This window comes from Simochromis diagramma, unplaced genomic scaffold, assembly GCF_900408965.1.
Source record: "Simochromis diagramma unplaced genomic scaffold, fSimDia1.1 OVJJ01000131.1, whole genome shotgun sequence".
NCBI lineage: Eukaryota > Metazoa > Chordata > Actinopteri > Cichliformes > Cichlidae > Simochromis > Simochromis diagramma.
The window spans coordinates 2545117-2570765 of NW_024387200.1; the positions used below are offsets into that span (position 1 = coordinate 2545117).

General features: G+C 37.5%; 1 protein-coding gene across 3 annotated transcripts in view; it reads left to right on the plus strand.

Moving 5' to 3' along the window:
• ksr2 (kinase suppressor of ras 2) overlaps positions 1-25649 on the plus strand; it is a 115148-nt gene that overhangs the window by 58714 nt on the left and 30785 nt on the right. For all 3 annotated transcript variants that reach the window (XM_040050631.1, XM_040050630.1, XM_040050632.1), the window contains 8 exons: positions 4-176; positions 14898-14967; positions 16190-16273; positions 16614-16699; positions 17789-17809; positions 18085-18194; positions 20974-21142; positions 21570-21611. In XM_040050631.1, coding sequence (XP_039906565.1) covers positions 4-176; positions 14898-14967; positions 16190-16273; positions 16614-16699; positions 17789-17809; positions 18085-18194; positions 20974-21142; positions 21570-21611 — 755 coding nt within the window. The remainder of the gene's footprint in view (positions 1-3; positions 177-14897; positions 14968-16189; positions 16274-16613; positions 16700-17788; positions 17810-18084; positions 18195-20973; positions 21143-21569; positions 21612-25649) is intronic.

Below are 25649 nucleotides of genomic sequence, written 5' to 3' on the forward strand. Positions count from 1 at the left end.
CAGAGCCAAGAAGAAGACCAAGCCCTTGAACCTTAAGATCCACAGCAGTGTGGGCAGCTGTGAGAACCTGCCCACACAGCGCTCACCCCTCCACACTGAACGATCTCTGCGATCCTTCTTCTTCCCCTCTTTCATCCCTTCTACACCACCTGTTCATGCCGAAACACCCTCTGCAAGTAAGTGAACATCTTTTTTTTAAATATCGCACACTGATTTTTTTAAATGAAATTACATTTTTCTTAATACTTTGAACGTATCCCTTTCATAATCTACTCTACTGCTACTCTGATTATTTAGTTCTCTGGCAATGTTTCATTCCTGGGATGTTGCTCTGCTTTTAGTTGGGTCAAGTCTCAGTTGGTTCATCAGTTTTTTGTCACTATGCCTTGCCACCTGCAGAAACCACTTGCTTTAACTGCTCTTACTTAACTGCTGAAAGTAATTATTTTTGTTAAAAAATGCTTAAGTACAGCTCTGCTGGTAAATGCAATAAATAGACAATCAGGTCGTGACAATAATGACCGGAGGTTGTGTGTTGCTGCACACTGGCAGCCTTATTGGCTGATACATTAAGACATTCTGCGGAAGCCATTAGATTGAGGAGGAGATGGGGATGGGGGAAATGCAGGGAAACAAAGTAATGGAAGTCTTGTCAATGAAACGGGTGATGAATGGATAACACTCAGTGTTCGGAATCCATGCAAAACTTCACTAACTGGTATAAGGGACAAAGCTGTGCATACTTGTTGGTTGAGGCATGACATGGAATAATCACACATTTAGAAAAAGAAAAAAAGGAGGTGAAAGGGGAAATTGATATATGTGAATTTAATGGCATAGTCTCAAATGCTATCAGTTATTTAATAACATAAAAAGGACGAAGCTTGTAAAAATCTCTGGTTTAAGGAGGTTCATACTTGATTTCTGATAGAAAATTATTAATAAAATATTAATAAGTATGTTTTACAATTATTTCTAATTCAGATTTGTTTTTCCATTAGCTTAATAAGAGATGGAAAAACTGGTGCCTCCATTGTGAGTTATTTACAGATATTTTAAGCCAGAGATGCTGGCTTATACCTACAGACAATATATAAAAGATGCAGTGTTTCTTTCTAAGTAAATAAGTAATTATCTCACCATGTTGAAGAGTAGGTTTGTCCTGATGATGATTCCAGTCAACTCATCATGCTACCTGAGCAACAGATCTGCTCTCACAGCACATCCTTTTATGCAGCTGGAGAACATTAAAGTGAGCATGCTGTAAACGACTGTGAATACCCACAATAAAAGTATCTTTTTTCACACTGTGCAAATCAGAACTTGCAACGTGAGCTTTAAGCTTGACCAAATAAGAAGTGGTGGCTTCTGTAAGGTGAGCACGGTTCGTAAAAACACAACACAAATCGATCAGAGAATGGATTTACTGTTTTATTCTCATTGAAAATACTTCTATATGTCCCCTCCCGTATGTGTCGTGGGAGTGCGAACTGAAAAACCACCAAACTGCATCGTCCAAGTTAACACGGTCTGCTCTAGGCTATAGCACAAATAAACTTCTTACGTAGATAAAGAGTTTTGGAGTTGGAGGAAGTACACATTGCCTTTTTTTATCCTGTTGTACTAGAAAGCATTATTAGACACGGTGGGTATCACAGCTTGGTTTGGAAACCTGCCTTTATACCCGCAATCCAAAATAAGCGCTCTACTGTGGACAAGTTTGAAGGAGTCGTACAGCTTCATACACCCTTAAGGCTCTTTGGGAGGAGTCATTGAGCTTGCTCGCTCTGAAATATCACCTGTGATTTCTCACTTTAATGTGAGCTATTTCCTTGAGGCATGCTTTGCAGTTTTCCTCAGTACAGCTGACTGTTAGAAAGACTGTTTGTGCCGGTGTCAATTACACTAAATGCTGAAGGGCAACATCCAAGTTCTGTTTTTATGTGGAACTTTATTTATTTATTTACAACTCGAGCACTGACTGCAAAAGAAAAAAAGGGAGTACGTCTATCTGTGTTAAATTAACTGTAAGCTTTTACAAAATCTGCTTAATCTATTTTATCATATTGATAACCAGGTGGAAAAATGTACTTGTTTGATAAAATAACAAACAAAATTTTACACAATAGCTGACACAATGACCGGCATGGCAAAATTGTGCTTAACGAAAAAAGACAGCGTGAATCATCAGATCACTATTTGCTCATTGTGTTTCATTATAAATAACAGAGCAGAGAAAAAACAAATATTTACAAAGTTGCCCAGAGGAATAGTAGTTCAGCAATCTGTTTGTGTGTGTGAACGCTTGTGTGAGCATTTGGGCAAGTATGCGACTGCCAGGTCAGCCAGGCTAAACATCCATCCCGTGTCTATGTTTGGGTTTATGGTATCACAGCCATCTCATACGTCAGGGCCCTCCAGCCAGCAGTGTTATTACTTATCTTGCAAGTCGTTTGAATCAAAACATGCGGAGGAGCTACGAGACTGGCTGAGGTAACCAGGACCAAACGCTGTCTGCCAGGGATGAGTCAGTGCCCAGTTGAAGCTGAGACGTCAGCAGTTTGTTTGGCTTTCCACCTTGAGAAGCTGGTTATGATTACAAATATAATTCCATTACAGTGGTGTATTTCGGCTCAGGCACTCCTTGGCACATTGTTAGGTTCTGGAGACAAGCTGCAGATAGCTTCTCATTTAATCTGCAGCTACTGGTTATTGTATGTGTTGATCTTTATTCAATTTGAAATAATAAGTCTATTATTCTATCATATTATATCTATTAATCATCTGTCGCTTGCATTTTGACATTTCTACCATTCCTACTGGATGATTCCAATTGATGCATCACATCTAAGGGAGGATATTTGTAAGCTGAGTTTTTAATGGAGCTATTTGAGTTAAAAAGCCCCAGTAAAAATAATACCATCATGCTATGCACTTCAAATGCACTGCACATGGTAAATCCACACTTGGCTGGGAAATTAAATGACTGTCCTAAATGCGATAAAATTGATTTAGCTTACATGTACACGTTGGTGTATCGCATGCAGAACTGTGCAAAAATCTTCAGTCAGACCTAATTTCTTTATATTTTGCTTCCTAGGTGCTGGACTTTCCTTCTCATTTTTAGGAGGCCTTGAGCAATAGTTCTTCTGAAGGACTTTTTCTTCAGACATTGGCAGCTTTTTCATTTATTTTTAGTGTGGTCCTTGTACGTGTGCATTTTTAGAGAAATGTGTTTGAACTTAATTTTAGGATTTGTTTTTGTTTCCTAGCAGCCTGCCACAAAAGCACATAATAAACACATAATATGCTCCAGTTTCTTCAGTTGAATCTCGGAAAAATGCCAAAGATAACACAGTATTTTTGCACAAAAAAGTTGATTCCCAAAGAACTATTAGAAAAAATCGTGGCATCTCAGTATAGCATGTGGTATGTCCTTAACCGCCTAGGACCTGGTGTCCACATATGTGGACATCACATTTTGGGTTATTTAGACCAAAATACTGGATTTTGCTCTACAAGGGCCTGATATCCACTTACGAGGACATTATACTGCTACTGTTCTATCAAAATTTTAAATGAATATCCTCATATGTGGCTTTCATTTTTCTTAGAAACAAAAATCAGGTAAAAAAAAAATCTGGTAATTCTTTGTTTTTACACTCACCGGGCCCCAATCAGCCCAAATATCAAAGAGAGATTTAAAATGCATGCTGTGGAAGAGTTCGGGTCTTAGGAGGTTAAAACACTTTTGGAAACTGACTAAGTGGAGGATAAAGAAGAAGTAAGAGGCCTAAAAAATGATCTAGAGCAAATATACAGTATCTAAAAGTCACATAATAAAAAAAAAAAGGCAAAAATCTAGCAAGGAGGGAGTATAATAGTGTGAGTCTACCACCATCGGTTGAGGCTCTGTAATGGTTTGTGCCTGAATTTCAGCCAGCGGTGCTGAGATCTCATCAAAGTTTATGGGATTATAAACACAGAAAAGTACCATCATATTTTCTCCTGCCATGCAATAACATCTGGAAAGCATCTGATTGGCAGCGGCTTCATTTTTTTTAAGCATGACAAGGATCCCAAACAGACTGCCAATACAGTAATAGCATACCTAGTCAGACAAACACACAATGGAACACTATCAGTCATGGACTGGCCTCCTCACAGCCTGGACATCAACACTGAAGCAATGTGGGATCACCTTGACAGAGAACAGAACAAAAGGCAGCCAACATGCAAAGAATAGCTTTGTAGAAGCCTGGAGAACTAGTCCCGAAGACGACTTAAAGAAATTACAAACCGGCTTACCTAAGAGAGTTCAGGCTTTGTTGAAGAATTAAATAATGACATTCAAGCTTTTTATAATTGTGCAAACTGTTTTTGCCTTATATACTGTATTTATATTTATGTAAAACATAAAGAAATGAGGGATGGCTTGATACTGCACAGTACTCTAAGAGGAGCTATTTTGACTCATCAGAGCATGAATATGGCAGGTGAAATGTTTTTTTTTTTAAAGCAGTCGGGTTTTAGTAACTGAGTCAGAAAGCAATGCCAACATGGTCATTATTAGGACTCTGGAATTGGCTCACCTAAATGGAATGCACTCATCATTTATAGTATTAATCACAGCTGTGCTTTTCATGCTATGGTATGCCAAAATGTCTGCTGTGAAAAAGCTCTATTAGCGCATAAACTCCTTTAACCTCACATTATCGCCAGGATAGCTGAACTGCCAACATAACAAACAGCTGTGAAAGTGTAATGTTGCTTCTTTGGACCCGGAGAACACAGTGTAAGTGTGATTGCTGGTTTAAAGAACTTTATTTTTTTTTATCTTGTTGCAGAAAGTTTTCCTGATGGGGAAAAAAAAAAAGATAAAAGTCTGCTTTATTTTTCATTTGAAGTTGTATTGTGATGGGTTCTTTTCATTATCCGGTGAGGTAAATTGCTCTCTATAATGATTTGATGATGAACTAGTTTATCCTGTTCGAAATTATGTCTAATTACTGAAAAGCAAGTGGCTCTTGCCAAGCAAACATTTGTGCCCAGGTTTCTGCAACTTCATTATCCACCGATGTCCCTTCAAAAAAACAGAGAAACAAGAAAAAAAAGGGGAAAATTCTTGCTTCTAAAAAGTGAAACTATTTACTGACGTTTTGACACGTACACCACATATAACCAAACACCTACACGCAATAAACATTAGAATGGCTATGCCAGTGAGAGTTCGTTTTCTTGAGCTCTCGTTCTTGCTCCAGGTGGTATGATAAGTCATTGTTTGTCCAATCTGAAAAGTTATGATAGCCACAGAGGGACATTTTTGTATGGGCAGCTCACCTCTAGTGCCTCAGGCTGTTTTGAGTTCACACAGTTGGCTTAGATAGACTCCCTAGCTTGTGATGATGCCTTGTGTCCACTTGGAGATCCAGTACAAGCGCTGGCAACGGACCAAAACACACGCCTGCTGCAAAACTGATGTGTGTATTTGTGCGTGAGTAAGATGGAACGAGAGAGGGAGGGATGGAGAGTGTGGGAGTCTGAGAGTGTGTGCTTGTGGATATAAATGGCTTAAATGTTCATGTGCTTGGTACACAACTCACTCTTTTTAATTCTACATGTTTGCCAGTGACGTCACCCACTCTGCCTAACCTTGCATAGATGCTTTGCAGTTGCGTGTTGCGTCACAGATCTCCTAGCAACCAAATGTGGTACCACAATGGAGGTCCCTTTGAGAATTGGCAAATAGATAAGGGCTCTAAATAACCACTGAAATTAAAACAGCGTGAGGAAAACTGGCTATCTAAGAAGAACGGTTTAGTCGGTCTCAGTTCAGTATTCTAGGAAAGATACACAGCCATTAGTACATGAAACCGAAAAGACAGATGTTGACATGATGGCTCAGGCTTGGAGAGTCATCACTTTGTTGCTTTGTGGCTAGTAAAACTTACTAAACCACATTTTTATAACAATTGTTCTTATTCTTGATCAAAACCACAAAATCAGAATATTTTAATAAAAAAAATAAATACAGCATTGAAAGAAGGTAGAGTAGTGCACTGCCCTTTGCCCTAATACATATTTGTTTCCCTGACTGCAATTTTTCCCCTTTGCATGTGTATGTTCTCTTTGACAGTCTGCAGACATGCAAGGTTAACTGGCAATTCTAAAATTTGCTGTAAGTGTGGATGTGTATCTGTTTTTGGCCTCTCAATCAATGCTCCCCTACTGTTTGTTGTTATTTGTTTGTTTGTTGTTTAAAACTATGTAATAACTTTTCATTTAATTGTCTTGTCCTGTACCATCAGACTACTAAGTAAGAAAACTGCTTTCCAGACTGTAAAAGTTTGTTAGCAGGACCTAATTTACTTTCAATCTGGCTTAAAACTTTCTCATCGAGGTCTTACCCTGAAACTCTGAAGATGGGTCCATAAACACTGGTTAGTTAGTGTCAGACTGATCCTTGCTTTATATTAGCTCAAAGGTGTTAGAAAGAAATGCCACAAGCCAGAGGAGTCTTTCTTAACACTGTGTGTACAAAAGATCCCACTGACTGCTCAGCTAATCTAAACAAAATGGTTTAATAGACAACTAGCCAGCAGGATAATGTAACAAAAACAACAGATTTTGAGAAATTGACAAAAGCCTCTAAAGTTATCCTAAGTTACAGAGTGATATGTGCACCACAGAAGCATTCCCCTAATTTACTTTGTTTATTCAGTTTTATATAAGATGGAGTGGCACGTGGGGGGGCATAAGGGCTCACTTTGCTCAGCAAATTTTTGTATTTACTCCAATAAATAGCTGTTGCTGTCAGTGTTTTCCAAAAGCAATGGGCCTTAACATGTGTGCATAGGGACATAAGGTGGAACCTGAAAGCCTTTTGTTGGCTAAGATTTGCCTCACTACTAAAACATGCTGTGCCTGTTGGTTGGGTTGCTTGTCTGCATGCTCCAAGAAGCTCGAGTTCTCCAACTGAGGAAGTCTTTACCGAGCCATAAGACCTCCAGGCATCATCTGTTCTCCCATCCCTCCTCCCTCTGCCTCACTGGCATGCTTAAACCGGCAATCTTAAAAGACTCCCACCATCTATAAGGCAGTGTTGAGATACTTGTTTCATTCAAGATAATTGCTGTTTTTCCAGCGCTGTGATTGCTATTGTCAGTGTATCACAGCTTTTGTGCATGTGCATATATGCTATTTGCAGTTATGTATCTATGTGTTCTTGTTTATCAAAGATGTTAACACACACACTCATATATATATATGTATATGTATGGGTTTTTTTTGCAAAGAAAAAAAAAGCCAGATCGGCGTGTTGCTGTTGTCATAGCAACTGTGCAACCTTGCTTTTCTCCTGTTCCTCGTTTTTTTTTTTTTTTTTTTGTCACATGGGAATAGAAAAGGAAAAAAAAAATATCACCCCTTCCTTCATTTATGTCTTGTGCTATTCCACAAACAAATACAATACTTTGTTCAACTGTGTAATTTTTGGGGAACAATAAGAATAATAAGATGGAGTGTGCAACATGTCACTCCTATAACACTCATGTACAATAATGCAGCACATTATGCAGCAAACACCCACACAGTTTTACAGTCCCGTTGACTTTTTCTGCTGCTCTGCCCAGTCCGTTGTATGTATACCCTCATGTCAGACCCTTATCTTGTTAAACATGCTTCACATTCTCATAGAAACTGTCTGCTCTAATGGTGTTTTCTGCTGTATTTGTTTGGTATTCCAGACGTAAGCTATTGATTATCTCTTGATTGTACTGTGCCAGTTATGTGTGCCGTTGATTGCATTCAACCATTTGATTGAAGCTTTTATCCAAACTGCCAAAGTGCTGCAATCTGTCCATTGAGCTCTTCGACCTTGATAATTCTGAAAATGATGAGAGTAGGTGTGGGTGAGATGATTTGGTAATAGCATTGACAATGAGAATGATTAGAATTTGTGTCTGATTTTTTTTTTTCATGTTGTTTGTGTTCTGTGTTTTTCAATTGTCGCTCGCTTCACTTTTCTCTCCTCTACCCGCAGTACAAATTTCTTCTCTATGGAGAATAGTGTTTAGCGTTCAGTCAATCAGGTAGAGAGGCATCTCAGTCTAACGTCAAATAAACTATATTTGGCTGTAAGTAGGCTCCTAGACTTGAGCAGTCTCTTTATCTCTGCACACATGCACACACCCGCCCCATCTGTTTAACCCACGGACAAAGAGAAACGCGTATCCCTGCGACTCTGTGTAGTTAGATTTTTCTTTTTAACTTTCATAAAAATAGACACACACATACACATCCACTCTCTCTCTCACACACACACACACACGCTCAACCCCATGGCCTGACGCGTGTCATATGACAAGCAAGTGGAGGAGGGGGACGGAAGGCCTCAGCTTAATTAGGCTGAGGCCAATAAGAGAAGATGGAGGAGGACACTGTTGTCTGGCGCCTTGGGGTTTGTCAGCTCCTGGAGGCTCATCTGTCACACACACAAGCACACACAAGCAAACACTTAGAAAGAATGGACCCTAGTTTATATTTCTATGATGGTTTTGGATTTTTCAAAGTTTTGATAGTTTCGGCAGGTGACTAGATGTCACCCATGTGTGACCACGTACGCAGACATGTGCTCTTTTACCCCTGTCAAATTGCTTCAACTTTGTTGTTCCTCCCCGGACTGTTAAACCGATATGGTGGCACCTCCGCAGATGCTCAATTTCAGTTTTTAATTAGTTTAATTTTCTGTTTACTGATCAAGTGTTCTGTTTGTGTGTGAGTCTTTAAAACTCCACTGCATTTATTTCACCTTCATTCGTAGTGAGATAGCACGACTACTTCTAAGTGTAACAAATGCGTGTTTAGTTGTGACATTAGACCCGGACAAAAACTGTAATGCTGAAACAAACTTTAGGTTATTACGACCTGGATCATTAGGACATTGTAACTGCAGCAGGGGAGTAGTGTTGCAGATAATGGTTCTCAGGCATGGTGCAAGTTAGTACACTTAATGGTATAGCAAGTCCTTATGGAGCAATACAAGAGCAGCTGATATATTTGATATATAACAGTACAGTCAAGCAACCTCATATTGTCGTATGAAAGAAGCCAGACAAGTGATAGCAGCCACACGACGACCTCATGCTGCACATGCCACCTGTCGATTCCACCCAGCAGCAGGGGTCAGTAAAGCTGTTTACCTTGTTAAAGAGATGAAGGTGTGTACCCAACCACCTGTAGTTCATTGCTGAGGCTCATGTCATGTTTATTCCATGTATTTCTTAACATTAATAAACAAAAATGAATATAAGAGTCAAGCTTTTCCACTGATTTTTGTGTAATTAAAGATTTTGTTGAATTTGAAGCAGCACCAACAGGGCATCTGCCTTTAAAATGATCAGCTTCTGAACAGTAAAAGGGGGGGCTGTTATCATGAGACAGTTCCTGTGGATTTCAAGCTAATGTAGTTAATCTGTATCTAATATATACCTAATTTTATCACAATCAAATGTGAAACTGAAAAATTATAACATTAGTAGACACAAGCCAACTGCACCAGCTCGTCGAGGGCAAAGCATATTCGAAACAGAATATTCTGTCATGTCTTAAGCTTATGCTTTTACTTGACTGCCTTCATTGTGTTCTCTTGACATAAATGCTCATTACCTGCTCTTGTCAGAGTCCCAGGATCATAGAAGATTTTTTGTTAAAGAAAATCATCGCTGTTAAAACCACACACAAACCTCTCTGGCCCCACCACTGACAAGCCCAATCATCTGCCAGTTGCCAACAAAGGGGACAAGAAGCAGATGATGTCAGTTCCCTTTATATTGAGTTATCAGGTTGATTGAGTGTAATTGAGCAATGCATCGGAGTGTGGAGAGAAGATACCAAGCCCCTGGAGAGAGTGGAGGAGGAGTGGAGGAAGGGTGTTTCAGGAACCAGGAAATGCTCAAGGCACCAGGGCCATGACATTAGCACTGTCGACAGCTGCTGATTACTTGCTGCCTTGTAATGAATTAATAGAACTGACTGTGCCTTTCAACAGATGAAAAAAATAAGATTCCTTATCTTTCTTACTTGCAGTTATTAAAACTTCAAACACCAGTCGCTCGTGCTGAAAAAGTGTTACTAAAAGTACATTAGGCCATTTAGAAACTTGTGTGATAAACGCCTTGTTCGAGTAACAAAAATCTAAGAAAATTGTTAATGTACTTAAAGAAAACCTAGTAATTTAGTAAATATAAATCATTATAAAAAATAACATAATATAAAACTTTCTTCTTCTTTTTACTTTAATTTGCTTCAATGCCAATGACTTGGGTATCAGGCTTATGCCAATATGTTTAAACCCTTACTAGATTTGAATGGGTAAGGACAGAGTTTTGTAAAACTGCATGTGGATGCCTTAATGTTAGAAATTTGATTACCACCACGTTGGTTTTATTTAAGCCAAAAGTGACCGTATTTGACTGAGATGGTGTAGGGCTATGTTATCCGCTAATGCTAGCAAGTGTTATTAGCAAGACTGGATGAACTTAGCTATATAGTAGATACCCAAATCTTTATGAAACTATAAATACTATGTGTATTCTGGTAGTCAGTTGAGCATAAAAAGTTGAGCATTGAAACTATAAATTGTATAAAAGATGGAAGTGCTTTGAAACTCGCATTCATCGTGCTCTGGTGGCACAAGCATTTGCAGTTGTGCAAAAGTTTCTGGGAGTCATTTTAAATAAAACTTTCATGAATTGTGGTTGTTTTTAGAGTCAAAAAAGGTGGATTATCTAGGGTATTCTCATTGACTAAGCACTGAGTGTGTGTCAAAGCAATATATTGCTTTGGTTTTACAATACCAAGATGGAAACAAAAACAATGCTCAGCTGGAGGCGTCATAACAGGACTAATGGGAAATATCATGATACTATTAGGAAACATTGTATCTAAATATATATTTTATAGGCAGCCTAAGATTTTAGAATAGAAAATCAGTGGCTTATGTAAAAAAGGACATATATTTTTGGGATTTGGTGTACGCCTGTCAGATTGACGAAACAATTACTCTTTTCCCATCATGTTGTTACAAATATTTAATTTTGGGGTGTAAAAGATGAAAACTTGATTATTTTTAGTAGTATACATATGAGTTAAAAATTATACTGCAACCAACCGAGCTTATTTCCTTCCATTCAGCCTATTTGATTTAACTGTCTTCTGTATTGCACAGGAAAGAGAGTAATCATGAATACATGTATAAAGACTCTTTGAAAAATATATGTATTTTACATTTGTGTAAAATATTATTTAATCATTATGAAAGATGGGAGTGTGTTTTGGTGTATACTGACAATCTCAAAATACTGCATATATACAGTTGTGGTGTTTTCATGAAACAAATTTATTCTCCCAATGTGGGACATGTACATTTGTGACACATTATGACAGATTTCTGTTTATAATTGCTGAATTATTAGAGCCAAGTGTGAAAATAATATTGAAAATTAGAAATAATTATTAGAAATGCATCCTTCTATCTGCAGCCTGCTCCTTATTGTCTGCTTTAGACTGCTCTAGCTAGCATTCCTATCATAACATACATAACATCTTTAATAAAAAAAAAATACTCTTCTGAGAAATATGTAAGTGTTATAATGGCTTTTTTGATATGTTTTCCTCTTTATTTTTTTGGTAAAAGTGTAACTGAAAATTACTTGTGGACTTGTGGTAGTGCAGTTTCTGCAGAAATTGAAATAACACACAAAAATGAGCTTTTATTATGGGTTTTTCCACCATGACCCTTGACTATGTCAGCATTTTTCAGCATTGCTCTTTTCTTACTGAATTATTGCAGCCAGCACGTCTTTAGAGTCTGATATCATCTCAATGCATATCTACCACATCCAGCCGCCTTCACAGGCAATTCAGTGTTGGATGCTGTTTTCACCTGGTATTAAGAGGTGGCTTATGAATGAATCGGGCTGCTCAGTTACTGAAAGCACTAATGGACCATGTGAAAGGTTTTCGTGGTAAAAATCTTTTTTAAGCCAGAATTCTTTATAATAGATTACAGATAACACTAAAGTAGCTTGGTTATCAAGGGATATCTACAGCAAACAATTCAAACAGGTGGTACTGATTCAGCTTATTCTTTTTTCATCCCAAAAGGTTGCAACGGGCATTAGAGAGAAGTTTTTTATTATGTATTACATTGTGTAGTCTCGCTCGTTTCATACAATACTTATTATTTATACCTATTCATGTGACTGACAAACTAAAGTGTTTGCATTAGTCTAGTCTAATTTCACTGAATGCAGACATGTGGAGGCACTGCTGGAGGATGTCGAGGAGCATTCAGATGCCTGTGAAGCTAAGGAGGAACTGTATCAGCAATGGTTTCTGATCAATGAAGCAATTATTGCTGCTTCTCAGTCTGAGAAGGATTATAAAACCAAGCAATTTGAAGTCCACCCCTCTACAAGAGATTATTCACACATGGAAAACGTTCAAGACAGTTAAAAATCTCAGCACAGTGCAGCACAGATGTTAAGATTGTTACAGGGGGATCAGTTCTGGTTGTGATTCTACTGGTTTATTTTTAATCATCAGTATGTTTTAATCTATTACAACAATTTCAAGTTTGCGGTAATACTTTTTCATGTGGTTACAGCTGTTATATACTTAGTACAGTCGACCATCAATTAAAAGGAGCTAAGAGTGTTGGATATGGAGAGCATGCCTTGGCCACAAACCTTTGTTTTCCATAAACAACGGGAAAAAGTAATATGCTAAAATATAACACAAAGTGCATCAGAGCAATGTGCTGATCATTACAATCTGCTTGCTATTCCCTGGGGATATCTATCCATATCCTGGACCGCTTAAGAATAAGCTATTGGAGAAGAGGGAGCACAAATGGAGCGGCCGGCGTATAACCTGGCTCACCTGTGTGGTGTTGACTTGATTAACTCTGTGGCAGGACTGGAGGTGGCCTTTGAGGATGAAGAATTTCCAGTGAAAAGCAGCCACTCAAAAATAAGGAGGTCAGCACGGTGTCAAACAGTGTTCAAATGCCAATTGCAAACTCCAGTGAATTTGAAGATGATGTTAAAACATCATTGTTCAACTTTTTCTGGTTTCAGAAGTCAAGATTCAAAGCCAGCTCCAGGCATCAGTAAACCATGGATTGTTAATACTGCTAGTAGAAAAATTTTTCCAAAGTTATTTGCGGCTCTAAAGCTAAGCCGCAGGATCTTTCAGGAAGAATCTGAATATAACTAGCATAAAGTGTAAAAGTGGGGGAGTTTATCATCCCCAGCCCCTATTTGGACTTCCTATGTTTATATGAGACCTGGATTAATGAAAATAGCGCCAGTGCTGCAATAAATGTGGCTGGTTACAACAGCTACAGGAGAGAGAAAGGAGTTGCAAGGAAAAGCCCGATTTCTTTAATTTAAAAAAAAAAAGGAGAAGGCAACTCAAAGTAAAATTGGGATCAGTTAAATAAAATGACAGGATGATATTGTCAAGAAAAAAAACCCTTCAAAATTCAAATAAATGGAAACTTAATACATAGTTTGGTAAAAGTAATGCAGTCTATTAACCTCTATTTCAGTAGCCACGATTGTTCAGGGATTTTCAGTCAGTGACATCAGTATGCGCTCAGATCAAACAGACTTTAAATTTGGGTATTTTTCAGGATTAGAGGTTCTCAAAACTATTAAATTATTGCAACATTCCAGAGTTAGTGATGTTTTTTGGTATAGGCACAATAATGATGAAGGATCTGAGAGACACAGGTATTTGGAAATCAGTTGTTGTTACACCCATACACAAAGATGGTGCCCCATCAGCATTCTGCCTGTTTTTAAATTGTCTGGAAAACTGGTAGAACAATCAGATTATCATTTATTTACACAGCTGTTCTTCTGCTTTGAATCCAGGTTTTCCCGCTAATTATCCACTGATACAATAAGGTTTTCCTTTTTTATGGAAAAAGTGAGATCCTTATTAGACTAAGGAGGTTTTGTAGAAACTAGTTTTCATTTAATACTCACTGCATATTTCTTGAGCTGATTTAAAGTTTGCTTTGGTGTCCTTGGCTATTGTTATCATATGATGGTGGTGTGGGAGATTTGACTTTGTAAATGCGATGTGTCATATCCATCGTCTTTGTCTCGTCCCTGTTAAAGCATGGATGGTGCTTCCTTGGCTTTCTCCAATCTATAATATTGTTTTACCAACTTCATCCGGCACATTGTCACCTCTGCTAACCTTAATAGAAAAAAGTTAACAGTGCCATCCGGTGGACTTTAATTGATTTTATTAATCTATGGTGTAGTGGTTTAAATACTATATTTATCCTAACAAGCGAACGCCCCCCAGGAAGAGACACAAATTTATTTGGGATTGTGTCATTAAGAGCATCCATTGTAAAACTCTGTTAAATCAAACATGCATCACTACCTGCTGTGATAACCCCTTGTGAATAAGGGAGCAGCCAAGAGTAGCATTCTGTAGCATTTGTACTAACAAATTGTATTTGCAATTTATATAATAAGATATGGATTTTTTTGTGTCAGTATATCGATAAGATATTGCCATGCAAAATATCATGACGCTATACTCTATTGATTTTTTCCCTCTGCCTCTACTACCTACCTACCTACTCTATCTTGATAACAAGGACAGCATTTCGTTAAACCTGACTCTCTACAGCTAATTAAAGCTGACACCAAAATATCAGTTTGTTGCTACAAAAACAGTCTATTCCTTGAAATGCCATACATGCTAAATGTGATACACAATACCAGACATTTAGTCAATTCTGAAAGACATACTGACAGACTTAAAAAAGTAAAAACCATGCCTCTGCCCTCTCCTTTCCACTCTATCTCCAGACACTCTCTCAGTGCCTCGCTGGTCCCCACAGATTCCCCGAAGAGATCTGGGAAACTCAATAAAACACAGGTAGGCCTAAAGGAAAATATGTGGGTGAGTGTGGATGAGGTTCCTTCTGTGCATATGCTCACATCTGTGATAGAATGGCAGTCCAATTAAAAAGGGCTTCTTGTGTAACTTACTCAGTTTTCTTTCTCACTCTCACCCTGCTTGACTCCAAGCAGGGTGCTTATGATCTAAAAAGTAAAACAATAGCTACAGTATTAGTTGGAGGATTTTAGCAACCTCGAGATCGTGGGTGTTTTTCCTGTTGAAAGTCTGTGAGGTGGAAAGAGGAGCTCTAAGCATCTTTATACGGAGCCAAACTGAGCACAAATGTAATGTATATAGCTGTTATTTGAAGATTAAGGTGATTAATGGTTTTAAGAAATACCATTATTCCATCCAGCAGCCTCCTTGATGTCAGTTTGCAGTTTTCAGAAGTGTGCCCTTGATCATATTGTTGGCATGTTATGATAAATGTATTTAGGAAAGTAGTGAATAACCCACCACTTTAGAGCCTCTCCTGTGCTGAAAGATAATTTTTTTTAAGCAGAATCGGCTCTTAATTTCATATTATCACTCATAGTTGACAGCCTACTAAAGAAATCAGTCAGGTGGAGTTGGTTGGAGTAAGTTGTGCCTTTCAGTTGATGAAAAAGATTGGCATAATAAAGAGATTTTGATTCTGTCAGACTACATTAGTCACCTGCCATTAGCCAGCCACACTGCTGGCATTGCATCAGCCAATAGTCACATATGTGCTCAGACCACTTAGTGTGTGAAGGGAATTGGTTGTTGGTACCAAAGTACATTGTGGATTTGTTTATTTTAGAAGAGACTGTGTTGGAATTCTCAGCAGCGACACAGGCCTGTGAACCCCCGTTACTCAAACTGATTGTTATATTGATGTAAAAACCATACAGCCTATTCGTTCGCACAGTGTCAGTGGAAGATGAAAATGAAATGGCCACAAATTAAATCAGGAGGTGAGGGAGATTAGGAAGGTAAACACTTTCAGAGGAGTAGCTTCTTCAGGCATCTATTATCCTTGCAGAAAGGTTAGGCAGGGAATGAGATATGTTTGCCAAAAGCCTTCTGTCAGAATGAGAGAACGTTATGAAAGGCAAAAGGTCAGAACCCGTGTTCCTCTCATTGTAATCCTCAGCTCCTTCATGTCATATAGATGTGCAACAAGTGAAAAATCGATGCCCTTTTTCGGAATCTCACTTTCTCTTCTTTTGGCTTGTAGGTTTTCCACGAAATACTGGATGTCCCAGACATGCATAGTATGTGGAAAGGGAATGTTGTTTGGACTGAAATGTAAAAACTGCAAGTAGGTATCAGTACTGGTCAGTGCTGAGTACCCATTGTTGTCAGTGTCCACATTAGTAATTAATATCTAATCCCACACATTCGCTTATATTCCTGTCATTACTTTGTTTAATTAGTGTGCCATCCCGCTTGTTTTTCAATTATATCTCTTTGTCTCTTTTGATTGTTTTTCGACATGACACACATCAGTGACCCCTTTTGTTTTCAGCTTACTTGAATAAATTTCCAATTTGCATCTGTCTCTTTTTCCACCCACTTTGCATAGGTGTTATTGCTGTGTAATAAACACCACATAACAACAAAACGCACACTAATCAAGTTTCTGTTTCGGGCATACTCAGGCTGAAGTGCCACAACAAATGCACCAAAGAAGCCCCACCTTGCCATTTACTGATCATTCAGCGAGGCGGACGGGAATCCCTCAAAGGTATTTTTTGATGTAATTTCCAATGTTGATATTATGTTTATACAAAATTGACGGACTTTCACATTTTGATGATCATTGATCAAAAACCACTGATCAATGGCCATAATTGAGTACCATTTAAAGAGAGTTGTCAGCATTGCAAGATGGCGAAAGCGTTCCAGGTTTGAGCGCGGAGTCAAGGAGGCCATTTATGTGAAAATGGAAGGACCATCTCTGAATCCAGGAGGGGGCCTAAGGGTACATCTTTTGCCATCTTACAATGCTGTGATTGCAGCCATTCCCCAACTCTCTGTGAATGGTAGTCATGGCCATTGATCAATGGGCTTTGATCAGTAGTTGTTGACCAACGGCCATGAGAATTTGCATATTAATGATCAAGGAACTGACTTTACAGCCAATCGTTCATTCAGTGGGCTGGTTTCAGTAATTGTGCAGTGTACTATTATAAGGTTGGGGAAACCTGCAGTCAGCTGAGACTGAAGAAGTCACTTGGATGAGTGACGAAACATTTGTCCCACTGAAAACGTGACGTCCAGATGAACAGAATCAACTTTTTGGGATTTACTTATCTGGATGATTGAGCGTGCATCAAGACATTATTTTACACTTGTTGACTATTAGTTTTTATTTTATTATGTTTAACAGATAATTAAGCAATAAATAAATGGTTAACAAGACTTCTAAAACCGTTGTGTGAGAGTACGGGAGGCCTAACTATTAGCCCGCTCGGCCAGGATTAATGCCTTTGTCGAGCCTTGTGAAGCTATCCAGCTCTCGCTTGTTTTAGGCAACCCAAAGGCATGGCTCTACAGCTCTCGTGATTAACTAAATTTGGACATATCTGATTCCATTGAGCAAATGAAGTTATATTTTTTTTCAGCTTTCATTTGTAAAAGTGAAACTGCTTCTGCAGGTATAGGCTATCTCCTGATTAATTAAGCCATATAGGTTTGACAAATGTGCGTCACAAGCTGTTTATACTGACACAGACAGCACTGAAGAAATTCCTATTATCTGCAATGAGAATTAAGATTCTTTTTTTCTTTTGTCCTCTCTCTGCCTTCCCCCTTTCCTTCTTCTCAAAATAAGATCATCAAGGAACAACTCAAGGTAAAGAGCACTAATTAGATGTCTTCTCTGCCTTCGTAAGAGAAAATGACAGTTTATTAATGACATAGTTTGCTTAAGGAAATTTGTTTTAAGAGTGTGTGTGTGATAAAAGATGGATAGTGTTAAAGGAGAGGCAGTTTGTTCATTTTTTTCACATTAAAAGCTGTGTCTGATAAAGAATTTGTCTAATTTTCCTAGAGCTGTTAGGCAATTATTGTTTAATGTCAATCTCTCGTAGTGCTTCATTGTTCCTTTATGCTTTTTTCTTTCTGCAGTAGCTCGTCTGGTACGGACTGAATCAGTGCCATGTGACATCAACAACCCGCTCAGGTACACAGACCTGCACATCAGTCAGACGCTCCCCAAAACCAACAAAATCAACAAGGTAAGGGTAAAAAATAAACCGTGTATTACAATCTGCGTATTTCTTGTCCTACATATCGCTTTCATTTATTTTTGGGAGCTTTGTGAGTCATTGTGTATTTGGAATCAGGAAACCTTACGAAAATATCTTCAGCAATATTGATGTTTACACAGATGGATTTGTTTTCCTACACTGGATATTTTACAGCCAGCACATCTATCAAATTCAGCTCAGTTCCAGAGAAAAAAGTTTATCACTAAATTCCCATGGTGGTAACACCATGCTGGAAAGACTGTGAAACAAACACGCTTGTTAGGAAATAATGGGCAGGTGTGAACATGTGAGTAAGCCACAACTTTTATGTATGCCTTTGTCTAACAGTTTCAGGTTTTCAGAAACTGGAGTGTGTTCGTTTTGTCAACGCACATATGTTTTGTGTTTCTCATGGATTCACTTTTCCAAAACTCAAATCTTGGTTATAAACTTTGAAATATTATTAAGTAAAGTAAAATGGTGGTATCACTAAATTCTGTTAATTTCTTCAGATGTGATGAATGTAATTTAAAGTTTAAAGTATAATTAGGAACAATTATCTTGTGGAGTGATTATAATTAAAAAATAACCATTTAACCCCTGGATTTTATTTCATGTTCGTATCATAATTACTTAAAGAATTAGAAACTAAATTCATTTAGTTTTCTTGTGTTTGTATGTTTCTTTCAAATTGCAAATTCAAACTGTGGTTCTATCATAGTTTAAATTAATGATGTTAGGTATCAAAATATATGGAAGTGCACAATCTGCTGTGCACCAGTCGAGCTGCACATACCACATTGATACAATCTTTACTTTTTAATGTAATTTTTCAGAGTTGATCTTTTTCTGTAGGAGATGATGATATCTTGCTAAAGTCTAACCTGCATTTGATTGATTGTTATATTTCTTATACAATAGACTTTGATAATTTGTTACAAACTACAGATGCTCTGATTTATTTTTCTTTTTGTTTTTACAAAGTATTCCCTAACTCTTCAGGTTGCTTTACCACCTTCCAGGCAGCCATTGATTTCTCTCTATCCAGTGCGCTTTCAAAATCAAGTAGCAGAAACTATATAAATTTGCTTGAGGAAGATGAGCCATCATATTGAAAAGCCTAATTTTTGTCTGGTGTATTCTCTTTGGATAACAGTTTGAAATCTCTACGTGTTGGTGCATTTCAAGGGCACCTGCGATTTAACAGTTGGCTGCTGAGCAAAAAAATATCTATTTTTCATCAATATCAGGTACTTCTTCTTTTTTTCTTTTTTTTTTTACTTGTTTTCTGGATTAAATTTCCAAATTGTTTAATTTATAAATTGATTTTAAGTCTGTAAAGTCAGGAGGAACTTCACTGAAAATGAAATAAATTGAATTATTTGTGATGGGATGGGATGACTAGACTTCAGTATGAAATGATTATATTAAGTAACTATTTGAATTTAAACTAGATGGAGTCTAGTCAGGGGCTGTCATCTAGATCTGAAATGATTTTTGCAAAATCTTCGGCTGAAGAACTGATCTGATGTGATGAAAATAAGATGAGAAGATGAGAAACATTTTGCAGAAAAGTAAAGTTGACTACATTGCTCATTGTGATGGATTACATCTGTTAGGCAAGTTCCAAGTCTCTGATGTTTACTTTGTACTGAAATGAATAAAAAGTTCTGCCTTGAAGGTAGAAAATCAGTCTAGAGGCTCCAAGTTAGATGGAGAGAGAGTTCAACAATAAAGCAGAGTGAGAGCCTTTTACAATTAACAAACTGAGGGCCAGATTTGGTAACTGTGTCAGTATAAAACTCTCTTTTAGTGATTTTAAAAGCTACAGTTGATGTTTATTAAATATGTGCAGTGTCAATTGTGCAACTGAAAGGTGTGGACAGCCTCATTGCAGATTGCAACATTGTACATTGCAGTTTTGGAGATTTAGGTCACATTTCTGGAGAGAAACTCACAATAAAAACAGTTTCTGTGTGTGTTGTATTTCTCTGCATCGCACACACTTATAGCCACGTGTTGTTTTAGATCTTCATGGGATCTATTGCATGTCTACAATTAATGCCAAACAACAGTTAATGGGGCTGAAAGGGACTTACGTGTGTTATATGAATGTCTAATCTTACAAAATTTTAAGTTGGCTGTGTAGAGAAAACAAAAACGATGCATGAAACAGCAACTTCTTTAATATGCACCCAAGTCACGCACACACAAACACACACATTTCAATTTTTTTAAGTAGAAGAGTTTGCGGTAAGGCAGCGATGCACTTGATAAATCGTGTGCTTCACCCGAGTTGTCAGATTTACCCAGAGATGACACACATATATACACTCATACTGTCCCTGGAAACTTCTAACCACAGAGTTTGCCAAAAACATTGATTCCTCTTCAACTGCCTCTTGTTTATCTTAATTGCCATGCTGTTTCCAGAGAGAAACACGTGTGCAACCTGCACTCACACTATATTATTTTGGTTAGTACATTACTCTTTCCCTCATCGGCTCTGCTCATTTTTGTTCCATTAATTTTTGCTGCTCTTGGTAGATTACATTGGTCATTACCTCAACTGTGGTTTAAATGAGCTCATTGTTCGTAGAGCAACCACAGAGCTATCGTCTCTCATGGGGGCATTTTTAGCGATTGCAGCCTCACGCTAATTTGCCCCCACTTAGTAAATTTGACTCTATAAATTCACCTTAAAATTACAAATACTTAAGTCTGAATAAAGCCTATGCTTATCTTTATCTGTTCTGTCTCTTCTCAGGATCACATCCCAGTCCCATACCAACCGGACTCCAGCAGTAACCCCTCATCCACCACCTCCTCCACCCCTTCCTCCCCAGCTCCTCCATTGCCCAGCAGTGCCACGCCACCCTCCCCTCTGCACCCCTCCCCACAGTCAGCAAGGCAACAGAAACAGTTCAACTTAACAGGTATTTTATTTAATACACATATAATTCCTATTCCCCTCTAAAAGTTTGGTGCATTTGGTGCATGCCCACAATAACAATGCTAAAAGAAGGTATGTTGGCTCTTTTAGCTTAGCATTGGGCAATGCAAGAATTATGCTAATGACTGAAGTGAATGTCAGAGCTGAAGCAAAATTAAGTAATTGCAACTGTGAGCTAATTTCTTTTTCTCATAGAAGCATTTTCCTTTGCTAAAAGTAAATAAAATGCCAAAGAAGGGATTGAGAACCGAACCTTGAGTTGAAATTATGAACTCAAATAAATAGATATTGCGACATAGATTGGTTCAAACTAATTTGACTTTGAATATTAAACTAACAAATTGCCATGTGAACTTGGACAGTCTACCCAACTTTTATCAAACTCTAGCTCTTCTTGTTGCCTTCCACAGCCTCCAGTTATTTCAAATACAAGCAACAGTTCATATTCCCCGGTAAGTACCTCAAAATTGATTATTTCCCCTTCCTATAATGCATTGCATCCAGCCAAGGATGAGTAAGGAGGGCCCTTTTGATGTTGTTGGTGGTTTTCATCCCCTCACCTTGGCCTGCTTGAAAAATCTCTACACCCACTCATGCTGTCTCATTTGGGCTTCCTAATGATTTGTCAATATCCAGACGCTTTGCTCTTGCCCACACTGGTACCATACAGTCTTTGCTCATTTGGCAGGTTATTATAGCTGAGACAAGCTGGAGTGGTGTTAGGTAAAGAGTGAAATCTGAAGAGACAGATTTTTGGAAATGCATAATTATAGTGCTCAGCAAGCTGCAGCATGTTCTGATTATTGTTGCCACACATGCTCTTTACTTCAGCTACCTTTATAAACTATGTAACAACACATCAACTTCTTACTGTTCACCATCAATCAAAAAAATCTATACATGGATGTAATGTCTTAGTCATCTCAAATTTACTGCTCTCTCTTATTCTGAAAAGACTACAAAAATGTAGTAATATGTGGTCTTCATACAAGTGTTCACTTTGGTGGGGTTGAGTATATATCTGCAGAGATTCTGCTGGCATGGGATACACAAAATTTGACATTATATCAAATGGATCACCGATATCATTATATGAGGGCCTCCGATTCCCAACACTGGACAGTTTAGAGCTTTCAGCCCTGTTGGCTTGCAGGTCTTTGGAGCAAATCCACAACAACATCAGTGCAGACTCCACACAGAAAATAAAAACATGTCCCTCGCTGTGAGGAGATGGTGCCAGCTTATAATGCACCATGCTACAAAGAGAACAGTTTCTGTGGCTCACTCTTTGTGTTTTTGCATTAAAAAAAAAAGTCAAAGTGTGCCAATACAGACAACAAGTCTAGCAGTGAATCCTCTGATGTCTTTCAGAGGTGGATACAACAGCACAGCTGACCTTACTCTGTCTTGCATGTTGAAGATCAATGCTTGCAAAAAATAGTTGGGAGAATCCAACCTGTTCGCATCTCCACCAGTATAACACGTTATGCAAACTATTTTCTATGTGCTTCATACAGCAGAATATGGTGTTATCACCACTATTAGAATGTCAGAAAGTTTGGTTGTAGAGCTATCTTCGAAGCATTTAAGTGAAAACAGCAGATGAGTTGAAAAATAAATGCTGGATATAACTTTAGATACAGCATTTGATACAAGAGCCCATATAAGCCATTCTGATGCTCTCACATCAAGATATTCTCTTTTCACATGCATAAATCTTCACTCGCACATATTTCCATTTCCCTTTCATATTTATAAATTGTCACACTTACATACACACATTCTCCGTTTACATATTGTATGTGTAGATTCTGCTTGTAGCTACTTTCAATCTCCTTTCACATGCATATATTTTGACTCATAATTACATATATATATATATATGTGTATATATATATTTCTCATTTCAATACATACATAGTTTTACCTCTTACGTATGAGTCTTTGGACTTCCATCCTTATACATTCTTTGTTCTCAGATACATACATTCAATTTAACACATACAGGTCTCTGACAGGAATTAAGTAGCAACTGAAATTACATTCATGTATTAAAATGTATTGAGCAGATAGGTGCTACATATTCCCAGAGAATCTCATGGTTCAAGAAATACAGACGCTATCAATACATTAGGGCCCTATGCTTAGATGAATTCATTTTCTAGTGACTTCTGAAAACCAGACAAAGATCCAGATCTTAGATGCAGCTTGATTTTTCATTATTCAAAGATTGTCATCAATTTTATGGTACTTTAAAGTTGTGATAGGAATATATGTTTGGGGATTTATCTTTTTAATTCTGTAAGCCATTTATGACTTCATTTTATTTTATACACAAATGTATTTTTTGTTGCTCTATTTGTGTTTATCGTAAGTATACTGCTTCCTCCAAAAATATTCTAATGCCTTTGATTATGGTTTTCAGTATCATGAAGTATCTGCCTAAAGGCTTTTGCAGCAGTAAAATAGTCATATTTGACTGCTAAACATTACAGCATAATGATGACAAATCAAACATTGCAATTAAATCTACACCATTAATGTGGGGAAAAATAATTTTATTCCTGTAGTCATATGTTAACAATAAATACATGCAAATTCCCTACAAATTTATGGTGGGAAGCTTTTTTATGATGAAAAATACTGCAATGAAGTTTAATAATGCATCTTAAAAAATTATCCTTGATTTTAAAAATCAAACTGTCAAAGCAATTTTATTTAATGGAGTCTGGCAGTGTGAACTTGAGCTAGTTTGAGATGTGAGTGCCAGAGTTAAAACTACTGAAGTTGTACATCCAAATGATGACATCGAAGGCTGGAAACTAGAAGGGCTGATTTCCAATGAGCATACTAGCTGCTGGCTAAAGGAACCTGCTTTGTAAGTCCTGCTGTATTTGGGTGAGATACAGCTTTGATGGTTCAAGGCAGAAGTTTGAATGAATAACTCTCACACTCAAGTGATGAGGAGTAACCACAATCTGGAGTACAGTCTGGTAGGAAGGCAGCTGTTGAAGTGGTGAAACTGTCTGAAGATGGATATGAGTGTCAATCTTCTGCACATGCCCCACTGAACCTGTGTTGTCCTTATAGTCAGTAGCCTGGATATAATAAAATGTAAGTGTAAATGTTAAAAAATGTCTTTACTGCTGTTTTGTTTATCACAGTATTGCTTATTTAGCTATAGTTAGAGAACATGTAATTTTCATTAGCTGATCACATAGTTTTTTTTCTTATTGTAGGAGGACAAACATATGCCTGCAAAAAAATACATCTTATATATGAAGAACCTAAAATAAAATAAGTCAGCTTTGCTTAGGCCAATGTAGCAACCGATCACCTAGAGTAAAAAAATAACTCAACGTGATAACCGATCTACACTCAGCTCATCTTTTAATCTGTAAATTCTTATTGGATGACCTGCATGCCATTTCCACTGTATTCCTTGTTTCTTGTGTTTGGAGTCCCCAGTTTCCACAGGTGTATAAAACCGAGCACCTAGTCATACAATCTGCCTTTGCAAACAGAAGAATGGGTCTAATAAAGATTCTAAAGATTGTGTTGAATTTGAGCAAGAAGTCAGTTCATGAATTTTCTTCCATTTGGAACTATAAGTGGTATTATTGCAAAGCATTTAGGAACTATAGGAACCTAGCCAAGAAGTGATAGATCACGTAAAGTTACATTCCAATCTCGCCAAGCTCTGCTGACTAAATATGCATTTGCATGACTAGGCAATTCCTGTCGATGTCATATGTAGGTGGTCCAGTGCTTTTAAGCATCTAGTGTATTCTTTTGTTAGACACAAATAAATGACACTTTTTCTTCTTACGTCCACATATCCTTTATAGAATTAAATGCATATTAAATGAATGTGCATGAGAACTACATATGAGGAAAAATATAAAAATGTCAGAATAAAAATGTATGAATATGTGCATTGAAATATATAAGTAAAAGGGGTGAATGTGAGAATTAAAAAGAAAATGATATAAAAATGACAGTGCGAGCATGTAAAAGGAGAATGTATTTATGTGAGAGTTTCAGAATGCGTGTTGCCTTTCATAATTTGTGTCACAATTCACTGCATATCATTATAGACAGCTTTTACACACAAAGAAAAAATTCTGTGTAAACATTTAGAATCTATAAAGTCATAGTTTTTTTAGGTGCTCTTTAAACAGAATGGCAGTCAGTCTCTTTGTTGACATAATGAAGGTCATAATTTCATTGTGTGAATAAGTATTGTAGACGCCAAGTGTGTTTGAAAATTTCCATGTACTCACAGGCACCCTGGAAGTCTTCAAATCCTGTTTAATGGGAGAGGTTAATGGGAGTTAATTTATAATTTGGCATCAGATTTCACCTATTCATAGCAATGCCACAGGATTAGCCCTATGGTAGATGACATCATGCTTTAATTATTTTTTCCAAAGTGCAGTAGGAAGAGTTACCTTGTGTCATTAAGTAGGATATTACACCATAATTCAATT